The sequence below is a fragment of the Pelodiscus sinensis genome, chromosome 23 (genome assembly GCF_049634645.1).
Source record: "Pelodiscus sinensis isolate JC-2024 chromosome 23, ASM4963464v1, whole genome shotgun sequence".
Taxonomy (NCBI): Eukaryota; Metazoa; Chordata; order Testudines; family Trionychidae; genus Pelodiscus; species Pelodiscus sinensis.
In genome coordinates this window covers 15,395,514-15,417,480 of record NC_134733.1, presented here as the reverse complement: position 1 = coordinate 15,417,480, position 21,967 = coordinate 15,395,514, and the positions used below count along the sequence as shown (strand labels likewise).

The window sequence follows — 21,967 nt, the reverse complement described above, 5'->3', positions numbered from 1 at the left end:
CTGCATAAAAGGCATCAACCGAACACGGACAAGGCCTTAGTCAACTCAAGAAAATTTTCTACAAAGCAATTTGAAAAAGAGTGCGGCTTGCTGCCTGCTGACGGTCACCTGCACTAGAGTCACTAGTCTAGAGGGCACGAGCATTTTCAAACACTCCTCTTCCTGGGAGACATTGTTATCCAGGGCCTCTGAATCATGCTCCAACATACAGCAGGAAGGGGCTGGCACATGCAGAGTGAAATACATGCACACAAAAAACAAAGCCAAGCATCGAACTCCCATTTTAGATATTAGAATAGTCACTAACTCACAAATGAATCGCAAAGCAAGCTAAGGATTCAGGCTCCACCCAACCTGGGCACTGTGTCATTTTACAGACCCTTCCATGCAGGGACAGATCTGGCAGTTACGAACGGGGGCAGTTACGAACGGGGCTTTTCTCGCCCCGGAGGACGGGAGTCGCGGAACGCCCAGATGAGCCGCGGTCCCGCCGCCCGCATTCTCTGGGGCGAGAAAAGCTGCTCCCCGTCTCCCTGGTCTGCTGGTCAGACCAGGGAGACGGGGAGCAAAGCCTCGGAGGCCGCCCGCAGCGGGACAGCCGCGGTGCGCCTGGACTGTCCCGCTGTGGGCGTCCTCTGCGGCTTTGCTCCGTGTCTCCCTGGTCTGCTGGGGGGGGGGGGGGCGCAGCTAGTGCCCCCTCCCCCCCAGCAGACCAGGCTTTTCTGCCCACAACGCCTGGAGTAGAGCAGCTGGGGCGCTGCTGGGTTGGTCCCGCAGCGCCGCTCCTCAGCGCTACTGGAGCAACCCAGCAGCACCCCAGCTGCTCTGCTCCAGGCGTCCTGATTCAGCCGCTGCTGGTCAGTTTCAGCAGCGGCTGAATCAGGACGCCTGGGGCAGAGCAGCTGGGGTGCTGCCAGGTTGCTCCAGTAGCGCCGAGGACCGGCGCTACTGGAGCAACCCAGCAGCACCCCAGCTGCTCTGCCCCAGGCGTCCCCAAGTCAGCCGCTGCTGAAACTGACCAGCGGCTGACTACAGTAAGCCCGAGGCAGAGTTTCTCTGCCCCCGGCTTCCTGGAATCAGCCGCTGATCAGTTTCAGCAGCAGCTGACTTGGGGACGCCTGGGGTTCTTAAGTTGAATCTGTATGTAAATCAGAACGGGCATCCAGATTCAGCCACTGTTGAAACTGATCAGTTAAGAACAAACTTAAGAACAAACCTACAGTCCCTATCTTGTACGTAACCCAGGGACTGCCTGTATTGTGGCTTTAGCCCACGGCATCTTTCAATTTCCCTTTTCAGCCTAGTTTGTTAGGAGGGTAGGAGTACACTCTATGGCAGTGTTTCTCAAACTTTTTTTAATAAAGTACTCCTTTAAAAAAAAAAAAATTAGAAAGTACCCCCAGTTATCAGACAAATTTTTTTTTCTACCATTGCAACACATTTGTTTAAACAAGTTAATCATAGCCGGGTGGGCGATGACATTTTTGGGTGTAAAAAGTACAAAAACAATAAAGTTCTGTAAAAGAACACAAAAATTCAGTTCTGCAAATTTCAGTTGTGTTGATGTACCCCACAAAGTTCTCTCAAGTACCCCTAAGGGTACTCGTACCACTGGTTGAGAAACACTGCTCTATGGCAGACCACTAGGACATTTCTTGGAGGCGAAGACTCCAATAATGACTAATGGGATTTTATTTATCCCCAGCTAAGCCTCTGTAATTGCACTCTAGTTAATAATCAGACAAAGAAAACCACAAACACACACAATGTGGAACTCATTGCCACTAGAGATATAGAATCACAGAATACTAGAAAAGGAAGGGACCTTGAGAGGTCATCAAGTCTAGTCCCTTGCTCTCACGGCAGGACCAAGCACTATCTACCATCCCCTACAGATGTCTAAACCTGCTCTTAAGTATCTCCAGAGATGGAGATTCCACAACCTCCCTAGGCAATTTATTCCAGTGCTTAACCACCCTGACAGGAAAAATTTCCAAACTAACTTCCAACCTAACCCTCCCTTGCTGCAATTTAAGCTCATAGGACAAGAACCAATCTCCTTCCTCCTTTTAGGTACTTGCAAGTTGTGTCCCGTGTCTTCTCTTTTTGAAACTAAGCCACTAAACCCAGTTTTCAGTCTTCCTTCATTGGTCATGTTTTCTAAGTCTTCACTCATTTTTGTCGCTCTTCTCTGGACCTTCTCCACATTTTTCTTGAAATGTGGTGCCCAGAACTGCACACAGTACTCCAATTGAGGCATAAATAGCCCAGAGTAGAGTGGAAGAATTTGTGCCTTGATCATTAATAGGAGTGTTGTGCATCTCAGAATCATGTTTGGTTGTTTTTGGGTTTTTTTGCACTAATGTCACACAGTTAACTCCTGTTAGCTAGTGGTCCACTATGACCCCTAGGCCTAGGTAACAGTGGCCAAGAGCTTAGTAGGATGCTGTTGGAGAAAAGTCAAGACGGAGGCTGGAGACCTGATGAACCGAACTTTATTACACAGCGCTGTGGAGAAATCACAAGGGGATTTCTACTGGACGCAGCCAGGTGAACTCTTTTATACAGCGCAGTAAACAACCACTACTTGACATGCCCAAATTTGTTGCTGGGCAGGATACAGCAGCTATCATGTTTGGCTGAGAGCCAAACATGTTACAGTTTTTCTTTTCCCACCTAAACATGCTTATCCTGCCCACACTCAGTATTCCCCTTTGACCTGCCTCCACTTATGTTAGGAGCCTGCTTCCACAATGCAAAAAAGGATTGGATAAAAAAGAAATATTTAAATATCAGTAAGAAATGAAGTATGAGGGTTTATAGCTTTTGGGCCCAAATGAGTCTTAATTGTGTCAAGATGGAAGTTTTGTCGGGGACAAGTTCTCCCAAAACTGCTACGAAATAGCTGGAGATGGGACACTAATCTATCTGAGCCACAGGTCTGATCAGGTATGGCAATTCCTGTATTTGCGGCAGCCAGTCTACTCAGGTATGTTGGTGGCTGCTGCCGATGCCCAGGTGTGTACATTCCCAATTGCTAACTCCTCCCTGCCCCCTCCCCAAACCAGTGACAGACTTTCCATCAGCCGGGTGACAAGAACAGTACAGATATTTTCCATGTAGTTCTGAAGTAGCTGGTTAGAATGTACTCTACGGGACTTCCCCAGAGAAACACTGCTCCGAGTTAAGTGATGAGTCACTCCCAGGCAAGAGATGCTTCATACAGAGCGCTCTCTTCCCTCCCCTTCCCCTCCAGATATGGTCAAAAGGTTGAGCTTTAAAACCTTCCCCCCCCTGCCAGATCTGCCAAGTGTTGGTGGCATCCAACCCAACAGTCATTCAGATGAATGGGAGAAAGGAAGTTAACACACAAGTAATGGGATTTAGTCACAATGAGCATGGAAAAAAACAAAACAGGAGTCCCAATTACTTTTTGGGCCTTGAACAGCAGCTTTCTGGTTCTCTCTGGCACCACACACTTAAATAAGCATCACCTGGCTTTTCAGTCTCAACATGCCTCTCTAAGGAGGTCAGTATTTTTATCCTCAGTAGAGCCCCACAACCCCAACCCCAACCTGACTACAGGCAGTCCCCGGGTTACGTACAAGATAGGGACTGTAGGTTTGTTCTTAAGTTGAATCTGTATGTAAGTCGGAACTGGCATCCAGATTCAGCCGCTGAATCTGGACACCAGTTCTGACTTACATACAGATTCAACTTAAGAACCCCAGGCGTCCCCAAGTCAGCTGCTGCTGAAACTGATCAGCAGCTGATTCCAGGAAGCCTGGGGCAGAGCAACTCTGCCTCGGGCTTCCTGTAGTCAGCCGCTGGTCAGTTTCAGCAGTGGCTAACTTGAGGACGCCTGGTGTAGAGCAGCTCGGGTGCTGCTGGGTTGGTCCAGTAGCACCAAGGAGCGGCTGAATCAGGACTCCTGGGGCTGAGCAGCTGGGGTGCTGCCAGGTCGCTCCAGTAGCACCAAGGAGCGGTGCTGCGGGACCAACCGGCAGCGCCCCACCTGCTCTACCACAGGCCCCGGGCTTTGCTCCACATCTCCCTGGTCTGCTGGGGGGGGCACTAGCTGCGCCCCCCCCCCCCAGCAGACCAGGGAGACGCTGAGCAAAGCGGCGCAGGACCCGGGGCCGGACCCGCGGCCGCTTCCAGATCAGCTGAGCAAAGCCGCGCAGGACCCGGCCCGACCCGTGGCGCTTCCAGCTGATCTGGAAGCGGCCGCGGGTCTGGCCCCGGGTCCTGCGCCGCTTTGCTCCCCGTCTCCCTGGTCTGCTGGCTCCCGCAGCAGACCAGGGAGACGGGGAGCAGCTTTTCTCGCCCCGGAGGAGGCGGGCGGCGGGACCAGGCGTCCCGCCGCTCGAGTCCTCAGGGGCGAGAAAATCCCCGTCCGTAACTGCGGATCCGCGTAACTCGGGAACTACCTGTACAAGTGTTGCATCCAGCCTGGAGGGCTGAGGGGTGGACCACCAGACCTTCTTGGACCTGCATTGGGCCAGTTTTCCTCCTCCTGCTAGTGGGCATGGCTGTCTCCCACCCCAGTAAGCGGCCATCACTTTGTAACGTGCTTTGTGCTCGGCTCTTGAAAGACCGTGCCTTGCCAAGGAATGGCAGCATTTCAGCCCACAGCATGCAAAACAATGCCTGGATGTGGATGGCAGGAGTGGAGCATCCCACCACCATGGCACAGCTGCCAATGCCGACCCTGGGTGGTTAAAGCGACAGGGGTCAAGCTCAAAAAGTTATTCAGCCGTCTCAGGGTTTTAGAAAAAGCCCACGCAGATTCTAGGAACACTTCTCATTTCTGCTAGCACCTTCCACAGAGGACCTCAAAGCTGTACACCACAGCAGCTTCAGGTACACACCTTCACTGAGAGAGCGAGGAACTAGTCGCATCCCCATTTTACAGTGGGGAAACTGAGGCATGGATTAAGGGACTGATTTTCAGAGGCTCTGGACTCTCGCAGCCTTGTTGGCTTCAGAGTTAGTGTGTGCACACCCCATGCTGCTGAAAACCATCAGGTGCTTTGGTCTTATCGACACTAAACTTGCACCAGGTTCAGCTAGGATTGCTTTAGTTACACCAGGTCAAACCTCTGCATGGACATTTGAATCAGTTTACTCCCACACCAACCTAAGTAGCTGTGTGACAGTCAGCCACTTAGTCAGGGGCAGAGAGTTAGAAAAACAGAACCCAGGGGCCCTGGCTGCCAGTCCAATGCTAGCCCCTATGTAATCATGCTTGGCTTTGTCCCGCTCAGAAGGTCACCACCACTTTTTTACAAGAAGCTTTCACATCCTACCCTAGTGACTCGACACAATAAACGCAAGTTCATTTCACTCTCATGCAGGGGCTTCAGGAGGAAGCAGGCAGTAGGGAAGACCCAGAAGTTTTGTTCTGAGCCACTGCTAACCTTGCAGTGGGTGTAGTCACGCGGTCATTGATCTCCAGCCTCATGACACCGTCGGGGAGTTGCAATACCGAAATCACTCACCCACCGCGGCCGCCGGGCTATTTAAGCCACAAGCCTTTTTAAGTCTATACAGGGAATCCCAAATGCAGTTCATGAGCTTCTGCTTTCTTGAGCTAGAGGATCTTTTATCTATGTGGTCCTCAATGGAAACAGGATGGTAGCACCAGGTAGTGGGCCTGCAACCGCTTCCCCTGTCTGCAGGACCATGCATGTCTGCTGCCCTTCAAGTGGCTACAAAAAGGCAAGTGGGAATGTTCTTAAAAAGCAGGAATTTTCCACCCACGGGTGGGCTTTGCAGAAGTCAGTCTTGGAAGCTTGCCCACCAAACTCACCCCTGCTGCTAGAGCTCCAGCCTCTTGCACCCATCTGCCTGCTGCTGGATCCTTGTCCATTGCAGATCTTGCCCTCAAACTGGTGCCCTGGAGCTCTGCTTAAGCCCTTCCCTGGGCTTTGCCCAAAGACCAGGCCAAATCTTGCTACTGTCCTTCCTCAGGCTTTAGAAGCTACAGGCCTCCAGGCAGGGGTGAAAGTCGTTTTATATTTCTTACGGGTACTGTCCTATCACAGCCAACCCCCATTGGGGGTTGGGGGGGAATGGTTGTACAACAGAACCTGTACGAAATTTAAGTGTAGGGTGGAATGGGGGGGCGTGTGTGGCGGGCAGAGAGTTCGAATGTGTGTGTGTGTGGGGGGGGGGTTACAGGAGTCAAGGTTGGGGTGTAGAAGGAGGATGGTCAGGACAGAGTGTGGGGGTGGGCAAGGGCAACTTTTCAGGGGCAGGGGGCTGCAGCCACACTTACCCCAGTCGCCGAGTGGGTCCCCCCCCTCCGTTTGCTGGCTAGGGAGCAAGGTAAAGTGCACAGCCTGTGTCCTTCCTCCTCTGCCCTGTCCTCCTCCCCCCGGAGCAAGAGCAGGCTGTGAACTTCACCTCGCTCCCTAGTCAGCAAAAAAGAAAAAGACCCACTTAGTGAGGGGTACGGGCAGTTGCAACCCCCCCCCCCCACACACACACACCCTCCCCCCTGAAATGGCAGAGGGGAGCAGGGGGACTCTAGGTTGGGGCAGTTCCAGGCACCCCTCACTTCCCCCAGCCAGCCCCTTTAACCTGCCAGACTGCAGGCTTCTAGTGTAGCAGCCTGCGGGAAGATAGGCTGGAAGTGCCCTGCCCCTTCCCCTGTATCTGCGTGCCCCGGCAGGCCAGGTTCTTGCCAGCCAAGCACCAGCTCATTTCACCTTCTGCCTCTAGGACATGCCACACCACCTTGGGTCCCAATCTTCACGCTAGGTCTTGTGCAGTGTGGGCAGGAAATGCGACATGCCAGGCCCTCTTTGCCCTGCACCTTGTGTCCCTGAAGAGGGACTGATTCCTCATCGCGACTGACTATCCATCTCCGCTGGCTGTGGAATTCCGCAACCCACTAGGGATCCAATCTGAAGCAAAGGCAGGGTGAGGAAGGGTGCATAAAGCCGCACTGCACGCCGGTGGGCAGCTGACAGAGAGGTTGTTCCTCCAGAGATATAGTCACATAGGACCCATTTCAAAAAGAATTGTTCACCACCCACACGTTCCTATTCAGTGAAGTTAGAATACAGTGGCCGGTAATGGCTTCATTGACACAGTTTCTGAGACAGACTTTTACATAAAAAAACGTCACTTGTAAGGTAAGTCGCTGCACTTTGTACTGTCACATTTTTTTTTTTAAATCTGCTTTTCCCTCAAGATTAAGGCAGGCCAATAGATTACGTCTTAGGTTTTCATGGGCTCCTACCTCTAAATCCAAAAGTCAATCCTTCCTGTGTCATTGGCTCAGAGCCAAGCTCTCTGGACTCCAACTCAACTCTGCATGTATAAAGTGGACGCCCTAAAAAGCCAGAAGGGGAACGGGTTGCATTGCTCAGTTTGATGAAGCAGAAATAGAAGGCGGGGGATAGGAGGTATACAAATAAAGCTGAACAGTGCTCTGTAACAGACTCTGCACAGGAGCAAGAATGGTCACTCGCCTTCTGCAGAAAAATGCAGCTTACGCATACTGGGCCAGATGCTCAGCTGGTGTAAATTGCTGATTTACAATAGCTTGGGATCTGGGCAGTCTGCCAATTGAGTTTCCCTACTCACTTCTGTATCTATTCCCTCAAGGGTGCCTTCTCATTCCCTTTGCTCCCATCATGGTCACCCATTCTGTCCCTTTTCCCTATTTGCATTGCCTCCTCTTGTGCACGGAACAGCATCCCTCTGGTTCTGCACCAAAACGTCTTCCCCGCCCCTCACCCCCAAGCACTCCTTAAAAACCAGCCCTTTTCCGCAGCATACCCATCTTATTTCAAGTCAAACTGGAGTGTTATCTGCCCTACTTTGTGTAGTAAGATGAGAGACGCATGTCAGGACTGGACCATGTCACCACAGGGCTAGACAACACAAAATGCATAGATGGAACTTATAATTAGCAACGGTTAGGGTTTTGTAATGCCAAGGTACTGTCGTCATTCCAGACCCTAGAATTTCCACATCAAATAATGCAACGTTTTGCCATTTCTGTATGAAAACTGGTGATGCAAAATGGACTTCTGCGAGCCGAGATCTCGGCTTCAAAAAACGGGACCTTTTGTGTCCTGAAACAGTCTATTTAAATTCCTCAAAATGGTCCTTCGTCCATATGGAAAAAAAGGGGGGGGGGGGGGGGCAGAATTTCCAGTCTGTTTACCGAGAAACTGGAGCAATATTTCTACTCTGAAGCAAAATTTTGCATATTAAGTTGTGACTATTGTATCCAGGCTTGAAGCAGGAAATTACAGCAGAAAAGCCTACTGAGATGCAACAACTACACAAGTGTTTCCTAAAAGGGAGCATTAATAATTAACAAAACAATAGTTATTTACCCACCCAAATTAAGCCCTTATTTGAGGCAGGGTACTGTAAAGACATCTGCATGGGCAGACCTACATCTTCAGTGAAGGCCGGCTGCGGAGATGCCATTACAAAAGGAGGGGCTAGACCAGGAGTGGGCAATAATTTTTTAGCGAGAGCCATTTCAGAAATTTTTTCAGTGGCCGTGGACCACACCAGAAGGGGTGGGGTCAGGATACTTCCCTGTTTCCTCATCCACAGACCATGATTGGTCTGAGAGTGGAGGAGCACATGAAGTCTGCCTCCCCCAGAGGTTTCCCTGAGGTGCCCATGCCCCTGGCAGTGGGAGGAGACTTCACGCACTCCCCATTCTGCGCCCAGGCGCTCCTTGCAGGGCAGAGGAAACTTTGTGCGCTTCCCCCCTGCACCCAGGCCCTAATTCGCTGTTCCTTAAACTTTAAGACCACGGAACATCAAACTTTTTTTTTTAAATGCAGAACATCAAGGGTTTTTTTGTTAAGCAAAAAAAAGGGGGGGGGGGAGTTGAGCAAAAAACCCCAAACAAACAAAAACTGAAGGAAATACGTGGCCAACGGGAGCTGCCATGGCCTCCTCCCCTCTAGGGCTCCTAGTTACTCACAGGCTGCGGCCATGTGCTTTGAGTGGGGGGTGGGGCAGGCTCCTTGACTGTCTGCCTAAGAAACTGCTGAGCTGCTGGCTGGTAAGTCTCCCAGCCAGAGTCTGCCTCCAGCACTGCAGCCACTCCCTTTTCCAACCCTCTGCTCCAGATCACAATCTCCTCCTAGGTCACAATCCAAATCCCCTGCCCCAGATCACAACCTCCTTCTTGACCCAAATTCCCTCTCAGACCCCACACTCCCTCCTGCACCCCAATCCCTTACCCCACTCCACCTAACCTCTATCCCAGACCCCACACCTCCTCCATTAGTATCATGGAAGAGTGTAGCTCTCAACCACTTTCCAAATTCTTGGGGTGCCCTCCCAATCAAAAATTATTGCCCACCTCACACTCTGGAAGTGACCTCAGTGCCTCTAGGTGGGACAGTGCACCACTCCCAGTAGGTGTGTGGGTTACACTTGTACTTTTCAGCTGACTGCTAGTTGTATGATGGTTGTAACATGGGCAGACAGCTCACTCTCCTTCAAGTCCCCCTCTCACTTGTGACCCCAACAAGGACTCATTTCAACTCCCACCACAAGAGATACAAGGCTTGTGTGCTGAACCACCGGGAGCACCTTTGCAGTGACAGTCACGATCATAACCCTTTATTTTGAGAGGCAGTACATGAACTCAAGTTCCCAGATCAGCTGCAGACTCTGGAACTTTGAGCAAGTCACTTCACCTCTGCCCCTCGACTCTCCACCGATAAAATGGCAATATAATGAATATTACTTTTGCCTGCTCTTTGGAGGGGGGATTGTATCACTACATGTTTGTACAGCACATAGCAGAATGGGGCCCTGCTATATTCCCTGCAAGCTGAGTGCTTGGGCGGCCACCCAGGAGAGATTCAAATGCCGCCCGGCTGAGTAGCAGAGTGCCCATGTGTTTCCACTGGTGGTGCACATTTGCACATGCTTGGTGAACATAAAATTTATTCTGCCCAGGGATGGAAAACACTTTTGGTCCTGACCCTGCCTGCAGGTGCTAGCACCTACCCTACTAGATCTACCACTATTTGAAAATTCTCATTCATACTGGTGCTGCCGTATGCTTGGCCCTTTCAGAAAACAAAGGCACCACCGGCTTGTCCTGCTGCCCTCCCTCATTTTATTAATTCTTGCTATTGCAAGAAAACAAATTCCACCTGATTTTACTAGACCCTGCCCTGCGCACAGCCCCTGATCCAGAGTGTGTGGCATATCAGAGGCAACCTCCCACGCCCATCCATCCAAAACAAAGCCACAGTGCTGATGTAGACCCCCCCCACCCGTTTCCTTCCCTCTCCCCAGATAAAAAGCCATGAAGTGACAAGGAAGGGAAGCCGTTAAAAAAAGTCCTTTGAGGAGCAGAAGGATGACTGCCTGCTCTGGGAACGCAGCAAACTGCGTGGCACAGAAAGATACTGGGACATGCAAGGGCTGCTTTGGATCCACATGCACAAAAATAAATAAAAGACTGAGACGTGCGCACAGATCCAGGTGCCCAGAGGATGTGAAAGTCATGAGACTGCCACATGCATGTACCATTCAGCACATCCCTGCATATTGGCCGGGGAATCGTTACATGCATCTGAGGACCATTGCTCCAGTGCTCTCACGTGTACGGCTTCGCAGGGGTCCTCACACAGCAGGACCCAACGGTAGTTGTCGTATCTCAAGGAACAAAGTGTCACCATCAGTTTTTTGAACCCAAACGTCTAGGAGTCTGAGCAGAAGCTCCCAGAGAAAGGTCCCAATGGAGCGTTACTAGTGAGCCTCTGCACATGGCCAGCTCAGAGAGGCTGCCCCGACGTCGGGTTTATTGTGCCCACAAAGAGGGAGAAGGCTGCTGCTTCCAGCAATGTGGCGAGAATGGCCTGTCCTAGGAGACGGCTGGGCACCTATTTCCGGGACAAGGGAAAGCTGGAAATGGAAAGGCTGCCACAAAGCAGCTACCAGCCTGGCAGGGGAGGGGGTGATATTAACATGCCACAGGACTCCTCGTGCGAGCACCTTAGAGAAACCTTTTGTGTAATCCCTCTAGAAACAGCCCGAGGTTTAGCAGCACAGGCATGCAATAGGGATGTAACGGTACAGTTGACTAACCGGTAAGCAAAAGCTTATAGATTAATGCTACAGACCACATGCATTTCCCCCCCCCCCCCCCTCCTTGCCAGTAAATTTTTTTAGCAGGCTGGCCAGCAGCCAAGCTCAGTCCCAGCTTCCCAGCTCGCACTGGCTCTTGGACCTACCCCCGCTGTGTGTCTGCATTTCAAGTGTATTGGGAGCCAGGTGGGCAGGCAGCCCTGCTCAGTTACGGCTCATGCAAGGTCCGGGAGTTCAGACCCCTCCTCTTGGACAGGGGCTGACTGGGGACTATCGACTAGTCGACTAACCGGTAAGAATTTAAGGGATTAATCGACTATTCAATTAACTGATATTGAACATCCCTAGCACGCAACAGTACAGATCTGCGTGTGTGGTTTCTGCACTAGGTGCATGCCAGCTTCCCTGATTTTCCTACCTCCTCCCAAGCGTCACAGTAAACAGGGCCATTATGGCCAATGCAACAGCCTATCAATACTGCTCTGCTTAGCGCTCAGCTTCAGCGTGCAAGAGGGGATACAGGGACAGTGCTAAGCTAGTCTTTGGCCAGAAAGGGAGGAAGGCTAATGACGGTGGGGTGAGATCAGATTCCCATTATGCCAGAAAAGCAGCTTTCCCCGGTTACATACCCCTGGTCTTTGAAAGGACACATTACAGCCACTGCTGCATTCATATTCCCTAAGCTCTACAGTGGGGGCCTGTGTGTAATATAGCAAAGTCCGTCCCACCCACCCCGCACCTGCATTTTAAAGCATCTCTGCCTTCCCAGATACGGATTCGTGCTGGGGTGTGCATGCTACAAGTCTGGCTGTTACGGCCTCATGATACACACCCGCCAACAGCCTTCCTAATGATCTCAGGTGTTGTCTGTAGCTAGGGGAGGTGCAGCATTTGCAGACAGACATCTTCTCCTCAAGCGGTCTCTAAATTTCCTGAGGACATGGTGAAGTGCCCTTGAGGTGGGCTTTGACGGTACCGCTTTGAGTCACACTGCACATTTTATCAGTTCACAGGAAACTGGCTCTGAGCACACGTCCCGTGTGTTTGCTTTGCCCACTCTGTCAGATGCCACCCGTTCCCACCAGGGATGGTTTAGAGATGGAGGGGTGTTGTCTTGGACAGCAGCTGGCAAGGCCTTTGGCTCTGCATTCGAGGAGCACACGATCAAATCGCACCTGGGAGTTTGGTTTACACTGCAGGCATGTCACGGCTGTGTGCAGCAAGGGCTTTCCACACCCCGGATTCAAACGGGGAAGAGGAAGACGCCTGCGACGGCAGGTTATTCCTGCCCCTGCTCCCAAGCCACTAGAACAGTGGCTTGGGGTGCTCAGCTGCCACAAGAAGCTATAGCACAGGGCTGCATTGTGTTCGATCGTTCTCCCCGCGTCTCACAAATGGGAGGCTCCTATTTGCGACACCTGCCTGGAAGAAAGTATCTTGGGACCCACAGGACCCGGTGCGTGAACAGCCACTGCTTCAGGTAATGGTTAGCAACATCACCGTTTCAAGATCTAGAGTCTGTGTTTCCACCCACTGCCACATTAACCCATAACTAGGGTGGTGAAGGTTTAACCTCACCTGTTAAGGGAGAGCTTATTGGCCAAGGTTCACTGGTGGGCCGGGAAGGCTGGTGGGGAGGTGCAAGGGGGAAGAAGAGGGGGCACGTTCCAGCCTGCAGGCAGACATGGGAGCCACTCCAGTGTCCCCCTTTTAAAATTGGTTAACCAGTTAGTTAAACATGCTTAACCAGTTAGCCCATTAAAATGAGATTTTACATCCCTACCCAAAACCAGGGTCAGCTGCTTAGCAAGTCTCTGGTGCGAACATCAGTGTCTCCTTCCCACCGCAGGCTTGCACTCAGAGCGGCACTCCTGTGTGGCATCTCACTAGATCTGGAGGCCTGCTCAGCACGGATGTGAAGACATGGTCACATCCACCTCCATGGCGGTGGAGTCTTGGGCTGCGGCAGTAGATGCATGAAGATCCGGGAGCACAGCTCGGTCAGATGGATCGTGTGGCTGAAGTGTCCCATCTGTGCCTTCCTCTACCGTGGTTCCTCTGCAAACCCCCAACTCATTAAGTCCGGGCTTCAAGCCAGATTCTTAGCTGGTGTAAGTCCCCAGAGTGCCACGGAAGCCAAGTACAGCAGCTAATGGTCTAGCCTGAGCAGGTGTGTCTAGTGAGCATGGTCACAGGTGTGAGAAAGTGCAGAGGGTGAAGTGGGGAGGCCACTAAGTGTTCACACCAAGCCACGAATTTATTAAGGGGTGGGGAAGGAGAGAGAATAGCTCCCCATGGGCAAGCCCCTCACACCACTGAAGCCATGAAGAGTTGGCACTAACTGGCAACCCTATTGTCTGCTTCTACGGAGAAGACCCAATGGGCCATAGAGGTCTTGGTCATGCTTGCCCCTTAGAGGGGGCCAGTCTTGGTCAGGCCCGAGATCCAACAGGGCAGCCCATGTTGTCTCTATGCGCCAAGTGAGAGGAGGACTTTAGTCCATAGGACCAGCTGCTGTGAACGCATACAGAACAGGCCAATTCATAGCATGGGTGGGACAACAGCATGGACTAAGCAGGGAGCCTGATTGGACCTATTTGCTACCAGTGCAAATTCTCCCCACGGCTGAGGAAAGGCTATTCAGATGCCCAGACTGCATGCACATTAAGGAACGCCCATGGACAGAAGCCAGCAGATAGCCAGCGCAGGGTTCTCAGGAGAAGGACCTGTTTCCACCTTAGCTATCCAACAGTCACTGCCACCCTCCCAATGGGAGGCGGGCAGAAGGCTCCAGAAATTTGGAGGTGGATTATATTATGGTAAAGTGTTTCTCTTGAAAAAGGCCCTGCTTTAAGAATGTGTTATTACTCCCCCACACAATACAACATTGCCTCCTCCAGCCACTTATCCAGTTAGTACACGAAGCAGAAATTGTGTGCCCAGACCCTTATCCGTGCCTGTGTTCCCATATACAGAAAAACAAGTTTAGATGGAAAGCAACCTAAGAGAGGAAGGAGGGGTCCGTCTGGAGATATGGGAGAACTGGGTTTGTTTCCCTTTTTGGACAGGCTCCGTGTTGTGACTTCAGACAGAATGTAAAGATGACTTGCCCCAGTTAATACCCCTTTCCCGATCTCATCCTGTTTTCTCTGAGAGCAGCCCTGTTTGAGGTGCTTAGGTGTCTGTTTATCTTGGGTATTTATGCTACAGAGTCATATACATGGACAGTGACCCAGGTGTCTGCCGATAACTTTTGCAAGTAGAATAAGAGGTCAAAGATTCATATTGGGATTCTGATACCTGCTTCCTTCCTCCTGAATCACCCAGAAAGACCAGACATGTAGAGGCAATATGTAAACTATGGAGTCTACAGGTTCTCCTCTGCTCGGTACAAGAGGACATTAAATTTGTTTTAAGACTGAATTTCAGGGCTTAGGTGCTGTGGCAGGACTAGTACATTGCATACCACCAAAACAACAGACTGCTTGGTGGACTACAGTACAGGTTTTGTATGCTGATCGTGCATGACAGACAGGAGCTAAAAAGACAAGAGAAAGCAAGCTAAATGCAGCTTTCTTTCAGAGTGAGATATTCATGTGGCCATAAGTCTTCACTTAACTCTAAACAGGGTCCCTATGAAGGAGAAAAGGGGGTCTAAAGTAGCTTGGCCCTATTTTATACAATAATGCTCTGTTAGTAGGAAAATTAGAGGGGAGATTTCCAGAGAATCCTACAGGACTGGGGCCACTAAATTATTTAAGGCCACTTTAAAAATATCAACCACCTATAAAAAGGTGGAGGGAATAATCAAGCTGATAACTCCTTTCCCCTCTCCTTCCCTTCCTGTTTGCTAGATATCCACAAGTATTTTGCAATTTAAAAACTGATATTCAGAATTATTGGTCAAATAAAACTAGTCAAGTCTCCAATCTGAATGTTTCTCTTAATATTTATACACAAAGTACATTTCATATGTGCAATAGGACTGCATGTTAACCTTTAGCTGAGGTGGAACTACACAGCATCTCATTTAATTATTGGGGTATTTAGCAGCCTGTATGTTACAGGTGTTCTTGTTCCCAGAGTAATTAAGTTGTGTACATGCCTGGCAGAAAGTTGGGGCATTAAGTGTCACCAGCCAGCTATACAACTAGTTTGGATGGGGAAGACAGTTGCTTGTTTAGCTGCTTTGCTATCACCCAATGCAGCAAGGTAGGAGCTGAGAGGGGGAATGAAGTGGCTTTGGCAAGGCACAAGAGATTGATCTGAAGATGCCCCAATGAGAGTGAAGCTAGTGAGAACCTTAAGTTCTTATTATAACAGAATGAACTGCAGGTTTATTTAAACAGAAAAGTAGCCACAGTCAAGATTTACTCTACCGAGAGGGGTATAATCCAGTCCACACCCAGACAAGTAATTTTAGAGTAAAATCCAAGCATGCATGTTGTAAGACCAGGGTCTATATGCCTGCAGAGCTCAGTTTCACAGCAATCTGGCTGCACTGAACAGAATCAAATGTGGCTTCAGGATCACTTAGATTCCATATCCCAGTCCCCCCCCCCCCCACCCCCTCGCCCCCATTTAGTGAGTGTAGTACATCCTTGAGCCTCAGCTGCCTGGAAAGCATTTCTCTTTTCCATTCAATTTCTCACCCATAGCTGCTTTCACAGCTTAAGCTGAGGTGGGTCTAAACCAGTGTTTCTGAACCAGTGGTACGAGTACCCTTAGGGGTATTCGAGAGAAGTCTGCAGGGTATGTCAACACCTGAAATTTGGAGAAAACTGAATTTGTTTTAAGTTTTACAGCACTTGATTATTTTTGTACTTTTTACACCCACAAATTTCATCGCCTGCCTGGCTACCATTAAGTTGTTTAAACAAATGTGTTGCAATGGTAGAAAAAAAAGTGTCTGAAAACTAAAGGTACTGGGAGTACATATATATAATTTTAAAAGAAGGGTACTTTATAAAAAAAGTTGAGCAACACTGGTCTAGATTACTTTTCTGAACTGTACCTGTGAGGACTCTTGGGTTCTTTCCAACACATTTTAGGAGTATTTGAAAGATTCAGTCACACGCATTCAGCCACTCCTCAGATATTTGCTTAGTTTTACAACAGGCTACATAAAAAGCGCTAGCAAAGTCCGTACAAACTACAATTTCACATAATGGCTTCTTTATATTGCTCTGTGATCATTTCAGTGCAAGTACAATATTTATACTCCAATTAATGTATCATTATATGATAAGAGTGGGAAAAGGAACACGTTTTCAGTAAGTGCTCTGTAACACTTGTCTTATTTCTTGTTTTGCGACCAAGTAGTTTAAGTGAGGTGACACTTTGGGTCACGCAAGACAAATCAGATTCCTGAACAGGGGGCAGTCGTCTGGAAAGGATGAGAGCCTCTGAAGAACAGCACCAAACACCCCTTCTGCGCTAATCATACCATTAAAGGTGTGCTCAATTTCACCCACAAGAGAAAGTCAAACATTTGTTACAGTTTCTACTGCAGAAGCTTGTCCTGCAATGAGATTAGAACTTGCACCTGGTCAATATCAAGTTATCTGCATTGCAACAGCGCGCACAGCCTGCAAAATGTTGGCCCATTTGCACCCTTGGAAGATGCTCTTGGACCTGAATGACAAACCATTTATACAATTGTCTCCCTTTTGCTTTGCTCAGGCTCAAAAAGCTTCTTTGTTGCCGGACAGAAGCTACATACGCGGAGAGCGGTCCTCCTACCTCACCATAGCGGTCAAGGCGCGCCAATCTCAGGAGCACACACAGAAAGTCGTTAGTCCCCCAACCGCAGGGCAGATCAGAAAGGAGGAAGGGTTGTAAGGCACAGGAAGGGAGATGGGGAGGAGAGTTTGCTGTTCAATAGAGCCCCAGTCTCTAGCATCCTCAGAGGTTTGGCCAGAGAAGTTTCAACTGAAGTTTCAAGTGACAGCTGAAGTTATTTACTAAAACCCAATACCACCCAGCGTATGCTGGACGGGACGGGGGGCGGAGAGAAGAAAAGGAAGTCATCTCATTTGCTTATCAGCACAGAGCTGGCAACTGTGACTAATGGTTAGAAAACAGGCAGGAGGGGTTGGACACACACACACACACACACACACACACACACACCCCCCCCCCCCCACACACACACACCCCCACCCACCCACCCTCTGGTCCAAGTATGTGGTGTGGCTGGAGCTCCTACATCCAGATGGAATTTCCTTGGGTGTCCTCCTCAGCCCTCCCTTACGGAGCCAAGAATTTAACAGCTACGCCGCTTCTGCCAGGGGGCCCTACAGGCCGGCTCCCTAAGAACCGCAGCAAAACCCACACAGGCAGAGGAAGGGTGGGCTTGTGGTTGGGGCAATTCTACTGCGACTTAGGAAACCTGGATTTCCTCCTGCTTGTACCAAGGGGCACCTGGGGAGAGTCAGTCCCTCCGACAGCCCGTTCCCTCGTCTGTCTAAAGAGAATGATCCTTCCTTTGTCATGTCATTTTACACTATCTGCTGTGTAGAGCAGGAAGCATCTTACTGTGAGTTTAGACCAAGGGTGGGCAATTGTTTTTCACAGGGGAGCCACTTAATGAATTTTGGTACATGTCATGGGGCAGTTCTGCCCCCAGAAGGGGAGGAGTCTGGGGACTAGCCGACTTCCAGGGTTGGGTGAGCCAGATGCTTTGAATTTAAGAGACACAAAAAACCCCACAACCAAACACACCACAGCAAACGGCTCGCAGCTCCGGCCCCTGCTGGGGCAGCACCACAACCAGGAGCCATTTAAAATAGGATCCTGCTGCCTGAGCCACTGACTGGAAACTCAGTGGCATGGGGAGCAGGATATAAATACAAAGTGGCCAGACAGTCCACGGGGCATCCAGCCCTTGTGCCCAGGCCTGCTTTAAATGGTGCCTTGTGTAACGGGAGTTTCTCTGGGCTCTTATGACAGAGCCATTTCGATACAACCTTGTGGCCTTCATCTCTACGGATCTGTAGAGGACTCTTCCTCAAGGGCTGATGCTGGAAAGCTCCCTTTAAGGGCTACAGTCACGACAAGACAAGAGCTTGCATGAAGAGAGGTTGGGGGTGGAGAGATTAGCCAACCAAGAATTTGGGTTCCTTTAAAAATTCTTGCTGCACGGCTGAACTGCAGTCAAGTTGGCCACAACACAACTGTGGTTGGCTCCAGCCAGACCTGGTCATCTGCTTCTAATCACAGCGGCTGAGGGCTGCCTAGCCACCAAGGGGTGGGCAGGGTAGTATCCCCCCCAAGCAGCAAGAGAAACACCCAGACCTACCCACGCAGAGCACCTGGCCGCTCATCAGCCATCACAGAAACTGCACGGAATCCGCGGATTCAGCACCACAGAGAGCAAGTGAGTTACAAGCGAGACAGCTGGCAAAGGGACACAGCTCCACCCATTGTTAATCTCCTCCACCCTGTGGATTCACAAGCCTCCCTGGAGGATGCCCACCCTAATGCAGGTGGGAGGGCAGCTAAATATACTTCAGAGTATTGAATATGCAGGCATGTGGCAGCCTTCGCATCTGCAAGAGTAACAGAGGGAGCACAAGAGGCACTTGGGGCTGTTATGGCCGCTCTTTGGCGAGCCTTTAATGTACCCGGAGCAGTTGAGGCATAGACGGGATTAGAGGGCAGCAATATCCCAACCATGGAGCAGCTCTCAGGCCTGGAATGAGGGCTGCCAGAATTAGGATGCGGGTGAGCTGGAGAACACCCTGCAGCAGGGGGCAGAGGGGTACGTGTGGGGAGAGATCTGAAGTGGATTGGAGTCAGATTCTTGCACGGTTGGTCTGGCTAACAGCGCTTGGCACAGAAGCCTCCCCTTGCAGCCTAAGGAGGAGGGAGCAGCCCGGACTCGCACAGCCTGGGTCGTGAGAAAGGAGGAGTGATGGATGGAATGAAACTTCACCCGCACAGTGTTGGACTAAGGGGTGACTCTCTGGAGGGACTTTTGGAATCAGGCCCCATGGGTTTCAGCTCATGTCCCTAGGATCCTGTTGGTGCAGGTTGGGACTCAGGACCAAGCCACGTAACTAGCATAGGCACTAGGGATGTTAGCGACTAACCAATAAGCAAATGCTTATGGGATAGTCCAGTAGCTACTCAACTAGTTGCTTCCCCCCACGCCTTTGCTGCCTCTATCAGAGAGGGGCAGCACGTGGGGGGAGCAGGAGCTGGTGCTGTAGGGGAACCAGCTCTAGGGGCAGCTGAAGCAGAGGCACAGCAGGGAAATTGCAGGGTGACAGCTGGTGCCAGTTCCCACTTAGAGTACTTCTGGGTTGTTGGTGGTGGGGTTTTTTTTTTTTTTTTTTGAAACATAGAAGAGCCCTTTAGGGCTCTTGTACATTTCAAAAGCAGAAGTGGCCAGGAAGCATGGGGGAGTGGGGACTCAGTCCCCGCTTGCCTGGTGCTCTCTACAGCATCCCTCCCCTTGCTGTCCCTATAGAGGCAGCAAAGAGGAGGGGGGGGGCAGGAGCCAGTGCTGGGGGCAGCTGGCTTAAAAGCCAGTTCCCCCCCCCAACACCATCTCCAGGGTGCCACCAGCCCCCACCCCACTGCCTCTATCAGAAGCAGCTGGGGGGGAAGGGGCAGAAATAAGGGACACTGCTAGGAAGCAGTCCTGTCCACAGGGGTCCCAGTGGGACATTGCGCCCACTGTACACAGGGGCTGTTGCTGCCAAGCAGCCTCTGCATTTTAAATGTAGTAAGAGCCCAGCAGCTCTTACTACATTTAAAATGCAGCAGCAGCAGCACAGGTCGCTCCGGAGCTGGCTCCTGAAGCTACCTCTGCTGCAGCTCTGCACAGCAACGCTGATCGACCGGTCCTACAGTCAATACAAATGGTATCAACTGTACGATTAGCTGGATAATCGCATGTTAACATCCTTAGTCGTCACAGCTTGAGTGGCAGATCTGGGTCAGAGTCAGAGCAGAACAGTATGGACGTGAGCACAGCAGAGACACCCATGCCGTGCAGGCACTAGAGTCCATAAACCCAGGTCCTGTGGGGCTGGGCTTAGTGTGCCGCAGACACTTTTCCAGGCCACTTTCAAAAGGATCTCCTAGCATTTCACCAAAAAAAAAAGGTTGCTTGCTCGTCTTACATTCTGGGAAACTGAGGCACAAAGAAGGGATGGGCCTCATGGAGACAGTCAGGGGCAAGGCTGGGAATAGATCCCAGGACTCCCTCCTGTGCAGCTGCAGTGATGAGGGCACTGTGTTGGCAGAAATTGAGGAGGAGGTGTGCGAAGTGCCGATTCACTGAAAATGGGAATTACAGTGGAAACAAGCTCATCTGAGGAAGTGGGTTTTGCCCACGAAGGCTCATGATACAATATATATTTTTGCTACTGTCCAAAGTACCATAGGACTATTCTTAGTGGAAACAACATTCTTGATAAAGCTTTGGTTGGGAGCTTCTCAGTTCCAGGATGGAACATGGACTCAAAATGAGAGAGGGATGCCCCCCCCCGGGACTAGTCAATAGCCTAGTGGCTAGAGCCCTCCACTGGGATGTGGGAAGTCCAGGTTCAAGTACCTGCTCTGATGTGGTTAGAGCAAGGCCCTTGGGAGCCCTCCCTCTCATATCCCACGTACTGGGCGGTTGGCCATTACAGCGTGGGCGTGTGCCTCAATCTCACACAAAATCACACACGCAGACGTGTTTCGGTTTCATTCTGCCTTACAATGGAAACCCAGCCCGGCTACAGGCTGTCTGCTCCTTATTTCAGCTCCCTCCGTTGGCTGTTGAGTTTTCAGATGAGAAACAAGACAGAGCAGCCAGCACCCAGGGATTTCCCAGAGACCACCAGCCCACAGGTCACAGTTGAGGAGCACAACTACAGTTAAATCAACAGGCTATTTCACAGAATGCATTTTAGCATCCTGATTCTGGAGTAATCACGTAACCACTGAAGGTTTCAGCGGTAACATGTGGTGGAGGGGGCAGACAGGTTTGGGGGGAGGGAGAAGACAGCAGGGGCATACAAGCTCCTACCTACCCCCTCCCCCTCATGCTGCTGCCTCTAATACAGAGGCAGCAGTGCAAGAGTGGGGGAGGGTTGTGTGCAACTATGTACACGGTTACACTTCCACATCCCTACTCCCGACAGTAAATCCTCCTCCATGTTTTTAACAGTGCCCCAAACTCGAGTCCCTGCTTTGTGTACGCTCCAGAGTATGTTTGTCCAATACTATATAGCACTCCCCTCACCCTCATCATGCCTGACCCAGGAAGTAGGAAGGATTTTGCCATCAAACCATCTGTCAGGGGCTTCTGCTGAGGTTTCATGGAGCTTTCACATAATCCCCCCTCTCCAGACAGACTCTTCCAAGGCTTGGACTACGCACATTTGGCATCCGAGTCAGGCAAGATAATCACAGTCTACAAAGCGTCCAACCACAATAAGCTCATGGCTACCTGGATGTCGAGCAGTCTCACTAAGAACCTGTCATTACAGCAGAAAAGACCAGACCATTACTCTTCAGCAAAGGGAATTTGGGCTGCCAGAGCCAGAGAGAGTCAAACATGAGATTAAAAGCACTGGAGCAAGGAAGCCTAACCAGTAGCTCAACACTGGCTCGATATCGTATTTCTCTGCCACTCTCCAGCTGCTTAAGCTATCCTTTGCGAACGGGTCATGTCTGCCTTTTACTATGCGCCAGCGCATCTCTACTAGCCTCAGAGGCATCACTTCCAATTCACACCCATGGCAGGGAGTTCAGAGTGAGGCCCAACAGTCATTATAATTTGTGTCCTTTTTCCCCAGTCACAAGTGACCTGTGCCCCATCCCGATTTTCATTCCCTGCCTCTTAATTTTGCCCAGGAACTTGGAGCATCTTCAG

The 21,967-nt window shown here is 50.7% G+C and overlaps 1 protein-coding gene across 5 annotated transcripts in view; it reads right to left on the bottom strand.

The window, feature by feature from the left end:
• LOC102443910 (tyrosine-protein phosphatase non-receptor type 11-like) overlaps nt 1-21,967 on the bottom strand; it is a 110,961-nt gene that overhangs the window by 63,584 nt on the left and 25,410 nt on the right. The window contains exon 1 of one of the 5 annotated variants that reach the window (XM_075906708.1): nt 16,837-17,154. The exons of the other annotated variants lie outside the window; for them this stretch is intronic. Within the exon in view, the coding sequence (XP_075762823.1) occupies nt 16,837-16,844 (8 nt within the window). The 5' untranslated portion in view covers nt 16,845-17,154. Of the gene's footprint in view, nt 1-16,836; nt 17,155-21,967 lie in introns of those variants that run through there. 5 annotated transcript variants of the gene reach the window in all.